Genomic DNA, 8,965 nt, shown 5'->3' on the forward strand with positions numbered 1-8,965 from the left:
TTGTCTAGTTAACACTGCAGTATGTTACTTTTTTTCTTGTGCAAGTATTTCTAATCCATAGAGAACCCTTCTTGGTCTTCTAAAAACTAGATGAATTGCTCAGTAAATCCTTTCTGAAAGTAAAACTTGATTTGGTATAAGGAGTGTTTTGTTAGTTTCTTTTTAATTTCCCTACTAGCATCATAAGGGTGTATACAGTTTAAATATTTTTTTTTAAACTTGGCACTTATGTAACTCATTATTCCATTTTACTAATTACTCAGAGGGAAACATATGAGAGATATTTAAGTGTCTGTGTTGATACATAAATTAGAATGCAAAAGAGACTGGCCACAGAAATAGTGATGCATAAAGATAACATGGAATTTTAGATTACATTTAAATGTAATTTAAATTATCAGAAATTAATTAATACCTTATTTAAGTGCCTAGGGCCCTGTATTTAGAAGAGTAATCCATTACAGTGGAATGTAATTATATTAGAACAGAAATAAAGCACCCAAGACTTTAATAATGGGAAATTCTCAATTTATTTTAACAAATTCTCCTACTATGCATTTTTTCAGAGATCAGTATCAAGGTGATACATAAGAAAACATTCAGAGAAATAGCAAGTTAGTGCACAAAATCATTTTCTCAGTCTGGTCATAGATACAGAGATAAACCAGAGTCTAAGCATCTTATTAATAATAAGTTGGAGCCAGATGATCTTAAAGGTCTTTTCCAACCCAAATCATTCTATGGTTCTGTGAAGAGAGAGGACTGTGTGATCTGGTCTTACATCCTGGAAACATCATCCAGTTAACATCTAGGTACTTACTCAGAGAAAAGTATCATTAAAAAAAAAGGCCTGCAGAATTGGAGACAACAAAATAGAGGGTAATTCTATTTCCATTACTTGAATACTCCAGTGATTACTGCTCACACTTTAAAGCTGGCACTTAATACCTAAAATTACATTTCTGGGCACTTCTAGCAATCACCTTAGATTTCTCTCTTGTCTAGTTAACACTGCAGTATGTTACTTTTTTTCTTGTGCAAGTATTTCTAATCCATAGAGAACCCTTCTTGGTCTTCTAAAAACTAGATGAATTGCTCAGTAAATCCTTTCTGAAAGTAAAACTTGATTTGGTATAAGGAGTGTTTTGTTAGTTTCTTTTTAATTTCCCTACTAGCATCATAAGGGTGTATACAGTTTAAATATTTTTTTTTAAACTTGGCACTTATGTAACTCATTATTCCATTTTACTAATTACTCAGAGGGAAACATATGAGAGATATTTAAGTGTCTGTGTTGATACATAAATTAGAATGCAAAAGAGACTGGCCACAGAAATAGTGATGCATAAAGATAACATGGAATTTTAGATTACATTTAAATGTAATTTAAATTATCAGAAATTAATTAATACCTTATTTAAGTGCCTAGGGCCCTGTATTTAGAAGAGTAATCCACTACAGTGGAATGTAATTATATTAGAACAGAAATAAAGCACCCAAGACTTTAATAATGGGAAATTCTCAATTTATTTTAACAAATTCTCCTACTATGCATTTTTTCAGAGATCAGTATCAAGGTGATACATAAGAAAACATTCAGAGAAATAGCAAGTTAGTGCACAAAATCATTTTCTCAGTCTGGTCATAGATACAGAGATAAACCAGAGTCTAAGCATCTTATAATTATTAATAATAAGCATCCCTTGTCCCTTGTTATCACAGACACCCTAATGCCTGGTGGCAAGGCACATTTTGGCACCTTGGCCTATTTCAGTAAAGCCAGACAAAACTGGATGGATGATCCCAATTTCTTGAGGCTACACAGGCTCATGAAAAAGAGTTGAGAGCAGATCCACGCAGCAAACGGAAACTTGTACATGTAAGTTATTTGTCAACATCCAAAAGTGCACTATATTGCTTTACTGAACACAAAAACATATTCCCAGAGAGCTTGTAGTTCTACTTTCAAATGGATGTGACAAAGGGAAAATAAATAAGGAGAGGATGTAGTGAAGAGAGATGGGTATGCCTGGACCCCCTATACCATCAAGATATGTTCAAATATCATATCATCACAGTAAAATTTTATAAAATAAATCCACCTTGTGTAGACAAGAAATAGCTAAATTGCACAGAGAGCAGAGATCCCTGAGCTGGTCAAAAACTAGCTAGAAGAGCCAGACAACACACTGTGTGGACATATCCACATGGTCTAGAGGAAGTACTGCTACTTTTTCAGCAAATAAATATTGCTTACTAGCTCCCATTCAAGACCACACAAGTGATGGACCATATTTGCTAGTGGATAACCTTGAAGTTCTGCTTCTAAGGCTTGAGTGAGGACAGCTCCAGGTGGGATCTGGTTTTATTGTTGTGGATGTAGCCAACAACAAAGCATTCACATTTAGTGCATTAATCTCAAATAGCACTGAAATCAGGCAGTCAGGTTCCACAGCTGAATTACTTTCCAGAGAAGGTATGAATCTGACTTTTCTGGACAGATTTTCCATCTACTGACTCACAAACTGTGATCATAGGTTGGCACCTACCAAATTAAGTAGCATTTGCTTTTGATAACATTCACTGAAATGGGTATTTCCCATCAGTACAATTCTATTTCCCATATTCCCTTTCTAAGAAAGTAGAAAAAAAATTGCCTCTCTTAGCTGGCAATTAGCATTAAAATAATCCACACAGCAGAATAAGTGTGTGGAAACAGCAAAAATCATCTCAAGTGTTTTGAAGAGCTAGAAAATATGGAATGTGGATTGGAATGTGGATCCACAGTTTTACCATGGTGATCAGTTATCCACTGTCTCATTTCTGCCATGCCATCTTCCCCATCCCATTTTCCCCATACTTGGCTCCCTCTATGCTATAAAGTGAACTTAAAATCTTGTAGCAACATGTAAAGAAAGCAGAATCCTTCTGGTCTGGGAATGGAGAAGCAGGATTTTTTAGGACAGAGCTTAGAGACATCTGCTATAATATAGTGTAAGAAACTTAACTCTAGACATTAGTGGAGTTGATGAAGTCTGAGTTCTGGAAATAAATTAAAACAGATGCTTTGCTGTTAACTGACAGAGCTTCAATTAAGCCAGAAGAAAATCATATGTCTCCCAGTCCCTACTGCTTATTAAGACTTTCCTAGCAAATTGCAATTTGTTTTTCTTGAGGAACTTACATGACTTGAACCTCAGTATGTTCCCCTATGAAATCTTATGGAACAGAAAACTCATGCTGATATAAATCAAATAAGGTTAAGAATTGATTTAGTTAAGAATCAGTACTTGGCTGCTGTGCACATACTTTTAATTTAGTTTGAAGTGTCTAATATCAATTTAGCTCAAGCTTATTACAGACTTTATGGCTTTAGCTAGAGCTGAAAACAGATTTCAATACTTACGTCATTAACCACCTGAGGCAGATGCCAGTATCAGTACTGACACCAATATCCAGCAGCATCTAATTTAACATTGTGACACATCCTTATATTCTGTGTTGAACAGTAAAAAAAGAAAAGTGAAGAAACATTGAAATGAAGTGCTCTTCTCCCAGGAAATAATTTATGAAACTTCTTTCAGACATTTCTGACCATTTAACAACACAGTCTATGCAGAGGAGCCCCAAGTTGACTCCATGCATTTAAGATCAACAGTTGTGTTTGTAAAAATAATAAGTGTTTGTAAAAATAATAATAAAATGAAAATGCTTATCATTTTACAGTTGCAACAAAAGTAAAAGCCACCATATCATTACTTAAACAAGTAACAGCTCAAGATCAAGTATTTCTCCAGAACAGCTAGGACAGAGTCTTAGCTCTAGAGTTCTGGGAGCACTTGTGTAGTTCTGTGCTTGTCTAAGGAAACACCAGCTATAAAGAACTCACGGAAATGTGGTCATAGGTTTTGTATGACGCACAGCTTGTGCCATGGCAGTTGTGGGAAACCATCAGCTTAAGGGCACGTATTTTTGTACTTGCTGGGCTCCAATCTCTGCAACATAGACTGCTCCAGACCTCATGTCTACATCCACAAGGTGTGGTTTGGTTTCATCAGCCAGCTGGACACTGTGGACCATGACACAGTCCCCAATGGAGCCAACTGGAGGTGCTGCCAAGATTGCCAACCGGTTGATGTTCAGCTGAGCTACAATCAGGTATTTGTAATCAGCAGTAAACCTGTGAAAGACAAACATATTTTTGAACAATGAACTCCATATGACATCTCATTTTAACACAAAAAAAACCTCTTTAAAGTCAGTTTTGAGGACTGAGTGAAAAATGCAATGTGACATTGAGAATTAACTTGTAAGCCTTGCTCTTCATATGGCTGCTAATTGAGACACATTATGCTACAGAAAACTCGTTCAAGAAAATCTTTATTCCTGTAGAAGGTGTAACAGTAAGGTTAATATCATAACAACTTTGAAGTGAAGCTCCCAAGCCTGCACTCAAATCCACAGGGCTTGTTAAAAGCCAGAATTTCCTGGTCAAGGTGCAATTGTGCAGATCTTTGCATATGTTAGGACACCCAGCACCTTACTACACTGGTTAGTTAACTCCTTGCCAGCAGGCATTAAATATCAACATTTTAATTCATCAGTAAGAGTACACCTTATTTATGCAACTGCATGCTTCTAGAACTGTTCAACAATACCTGACAGAATAGGGTCCATCTTCTGAAAAACAGCCACTCCAAGACCCAAGCCATTCTCCTGTGACTTTATCAAAAACTTGGATTCTCTTGTTGTCTCTGTCTGCAACCCATACCTGTTAAAAAGAAAAATCATGGCTGTCAACAAATAGAACAAATTAAATGCATTTGTTTCTTACAAGAGCAAAGTTCCCTGTAGTAAAAATGGAAGAATGTACCTGGAAGAATGTATACCTTCCCACTCAAAACTAAATTAGAAAATCTGACTTCCAGATATAAACTAAAACTGGCCTGTAGCTAACATACACAAATTATTTTATACTACTTTAACAGAGAAATCAGTGCCTTCTCTTCATTTTTGTGGCTATATGGATATATTTTATAGGATTTTTATCCCCACAATGAAGACATATTTCCACCTATAAAATTCTGAAGATCTGTCTAAAGGTCTGTCACCTGCATTTGTTTTTCCAGTGGTAGTCTCATTTCATGATCATGATCTGCAAACACTCTTGATATGCCTAATACTACTGCAAATACTGAGCAATTTAAACACTTAGAGCATGTTTAGCTGGTTTTGTCTAACCAGTTTTGTCTCTGTCCCACCCTGTGTTAACTGGGTTCACAAACTTTGCAAGCTAGGAATACCACTAGACAGTTCTAGTGAAGGCATTTTTTGTACAACAATCACTGAAGTTTTAGTTGTTGACAACTCATCAGTCTGGTATGTAAACTTTGTAACTTTTCTGGGGTATCACCAAAAAGGGAGCAATAAACATAACCTTAGATCTTTCATGACTATTGTTAAATGAAACACTACTACAGCATTCTCTTAGCTTTCTTATGAATTAACAATTATTTCTCAACCTGAACTGATGATCAACACTACGTTGGCAGTAAAATCACAGCTCATCCCAGTCGCTGTCTTTGAATGAATAAACTCACAGTTACCCTGCAGCAGAAAGTGACCATATTCCTCCTGTTTTTTCTCCCACTCTGCCAGTTTTGGCAGAGAATTGATTTTGATATACACTTCTTATTCTGATTCAGACAGCATCAGCAGAATTAGCTTCAACCAGTGGAGTTCTAGTGAAGCAATCTTATTTGCCCTGAAACAGATTAAGAAGCAACTGCATAATTCTTCTCTAGGACTGCCAGAGCAAAAGCCAGGCTACAATTAACACCTGGCAAAAGCAGACTCTTGGAATGCCTTGAGCTGCATGTAAAAGACAGTAATGTTCATAACCTAGCTAGAGCCTTACTATCACCTAAAGCTTACTTGGAATTTCCAAGTATGAAATTAAAGCCCCCTGAAGTGTAGCGATTGAGGATAACAGACCACCACTTTGTCATCTAGCAGGATCGTCTTTATATGTTTCTTCTGTGTACAAGTTTTAGGATCAACTACACAGGCAGCCAGTAGGAGAGAGAAAGCAACCACACAAAAACAAGAAGAGTAGAGCCAATGTTTCTAGCTCTTATCATTCATCCCACACACATTCACAGCCCAGTTTTCTGGGCTGTACGTCAATGCATAGGTATTTACAGCTGGACTTGATCCTTTGGTATGCTCTTTCCCATGGCAGAAGAGCTGTTAGTCAAGGTAAGAATGGCCCAAGCAAGCTGCTGCTTCTACATGAAGAAACAGAAGTGCTTTTATTTATTAGAGAACACAGTTCTCCTGTAGTCTCACAATGGCAACCTGTTACAAACTGCAGGAGAAGCAGTCTGTTGTTGCATGGACATTGACAGTGTAAGTGGTCAGGATCCTTGTGTTAACCTTGGAGTCAGCTGCTTCCATAGAACCTGCAGTATGAAACTTCAGCTCATGACTATCACACCAAAAACTGTAACCCCATAAAGCAACACAGATCCCAACAGCTTAAATAAAAAAGAAATACATTTTGTTTTGTCCAAGTACATATAAATAAGTCTGTTGAAAGATGAAATAAAAAAATTCCTTTACTCTTTACCCGTCCAAATGCATCCAGTGTTACACTGTGAGGAATCTTGAACTGACCAATGCCGCTCCCATTTGTTCCAGTCAGCCATATCTCTTTGTAGTCTAAACAGTGAGCACCATGAAAAATAAATGTAAAAAAAAAAACAAACTGTGAGAAAACAACAAATAAACCAGCTTTTAAGTCATTCTCTTGCAAAGTTACTTTGTGTAATTTGTAAAAGGGGAAATTTCCAAACTGTTTAAACACAGTACTCCCAATACATAAATCTGAGAAAAAACATGACTATTACAGTGACTACTGGATTGTTATTAGTGGTTTCAGGATTATGGTTACAGAAATGTAGCAACTGATACACAGGGCCATAACCCAAGGTTTTGTTAAGCACTGAATTTAAAATAAAAAAAAAAGGAAAAAAATAGGATGGCTGATTATGCTATTGTTTCCTAAACTGATTTTTAACATTTGTTACCTGAAGTTATTACTTTTAACAATTTACCATTTTGCAAACTATGTATTAGGACACTATCTGCTTTATGATAGCACAACAGAGAAACAGGAGCTCCTCCACTTATTCCAGCTGTGACATGTGCAGACTCCTTAGTCACTGCCCTAAATGAGGAGTATGAGCGAGCTAATTAGAATCACAGAACTATTTAAGTATAAAAGTCCTCCAGACACTGCCTAGTCCAACCTGCTCCTCAAAGCAGGACTAGCCTCGATAAAAATATCCAACTCTGAAGTTAGATCAGGTTGCTCATAACTCATCAGCTTTTCACCACATCTAAAGGAATGGAGAGTGCAAACCATCTTTGGGGCCACCCTGTCATTAACTGTCTGACCACTCTTACTCTGAATGTTTTCTAACAAAAATTAAATTGAAATTCACCCCTCTTGAATCTTTTGCTCAGTGTTCCTCATTCTTCACTGTGTATCTCCAAGAAACATGTGGTTCTGTGTTCTCTATAGCCTCCTTTTACTGACTTGAAGACAGCAATAAGAATCCCCCTTAGCTTTCTTTCTTGGAGACTGAACAAAGTCACACACTCAGCCTCTTCTCACAAATGACTAGAAGAGTTCTTCGGAAGTGACAAGCAATAAAACAGGATTTGATTCATTAAGGTCTTGAAACTAAAGTTAAATGACAGTTCTGCCTAGTATTTGCTTAAATGTTTTCCCAAGCCGTGTTATTTCAAATGCAGTTTTCAGTGGTCAACTACTGCAACAGTTCATTTTTCCATACCATCTGATAGTTTGAGCAATCTGTTGTTCATTCCTCCATCTCCATCAACAACATAGATTTCTCCAGTTTCCTCCACAAAGATCTCTGCTGGCTGATCAAATTGCAGGGGAATCAAACTTGAACCAGCATTACCCGGTGTGCCCAAGACCTGCATAAGTTTACCCAAAGGACTATACTGTTTCACTGTGTGTCCGTATTTCCCTGAATCAAGGAAAAAAAAAATGCAACAATGTCTCAACAAAACAAAATGTAAGTATTAAAACTGACTGGAGAGATTGAAAAAGAAAATATACTCAGAAGTGGTATTAATACATCTAACAGACAAAACTCTATAATGAGATTACAACAGTGGGTTAGTAAATCCACAGGCTACAACAATATTCATCCATTGTATCAGGACCACTAAACCTAGGTCTAGCCAGAAGGCTTTTTTCCCTGATACTTCTGGGCAGCAGAGAGAGTGCTGACTGAGCTCAGCAGCTGTAAGCAAACACACAGCACAACTCAAGAAACTTCAGACTATTTTGTGCAGCACCCAAGAAGTTTGTTCCTGGCAAGAAAAGCACAAATCTGTCTCAGAATTGTGTGAAAGACCTAAATAAGTGAGTTGTTTAAAGCAAAATCTGCAGTACTACATTTTCTTCCCCACCTAATATTTCTCATATCACCACCATGCATACCTGTTCCAACATCTGTGATCCATACTGAACTTCCAGTTGCAGTGTTCCATACAAAGATACCATGAGGCATTTCAACTGTATCATTCCAGGCGTGAAGAAAATAGCCTTCTTCTGAGAATACAAGTACCTTAGGCACATTGTCTCCCCGCTGAAAAGGCAAAAAAAGTTCTAAAGAAAACACATTAAGTAAGTAATCTTATCATTTAAAATTCCTCTTTGTGAAGTTTTTGCAATGTTTCCTGAACCGTAAGAATCTCCGGATGTCATTGTCCACCAGAACTCTTTTTCCAGCTAGAAAAGGAAAAAGAGTTAAGAGTCTAAATTTAGCATTAGAAACCTTCCAGTCAGTCTAGACTTTAACCTTACATCACAGAGTCCAGCTTTCAGAGCAGCCGGGTGCCTGCAGCTATCTTGGTCTTCGGTTTG

At 37.0% G+C, this 8,965-nt stretch overlaps 1 protein-coding gene across 1 annotated transcript in view; it reads right to left on the reverse strand.

The window, feature by feature from the left end:
* Positions 1-1,508: 1,508 nt before the first annotated feature.
* Positions 1,509-8,965, reverse strand: part of NHLRC3 (NHL repeat containing 3) — an 8,262-nt gene continuing 805 nt past the window's right edge. Inside the window, exons 2-6 of the mRNA XM_008631412.2 lie at positions 8,540-8,687; positions 7,860-8,060; positions 6,629-6,720; positions 4,659-4,771; positions 1,509-4,180 (exon numbers count right to left, since the gene is read on the reverse strand). Of these exons, the coding sequence (XP_008629634.2) occupies positions 3,952-4,180; positions 4,659-4,771; positions 6,629-6,720; positions 7,860-8,060; positions 8,540-8,687 (783 nt within the window). The 3' untranslated portion in view covers positions 1,509-3,951. The remainder of the gene's footprint in view (positions 4,181-4,658; positions 4,772-6,628; positions 6,721-7,859; positions 8,061-8,539; positions 8,688-8,965) is intronic.

The sequence above is a fragment of the Corvus brachyrhynchos genome, unplaced genomic scaffold (assembly GCF_000691975.1).
Source record: "Corvus brachyrhynchos isolate BGI_N302 unplaced genomic scaffold, ASM69197v1 scaffold103, whole genome shotgun sequence".
Classification (NCBI taxonomy): domain Eukaryota; kingdom Metazoa; phylum Chordata; class Aves; order Passeriformes; family Corvidae; genus Corvus; species Corvus brachyrhynchos.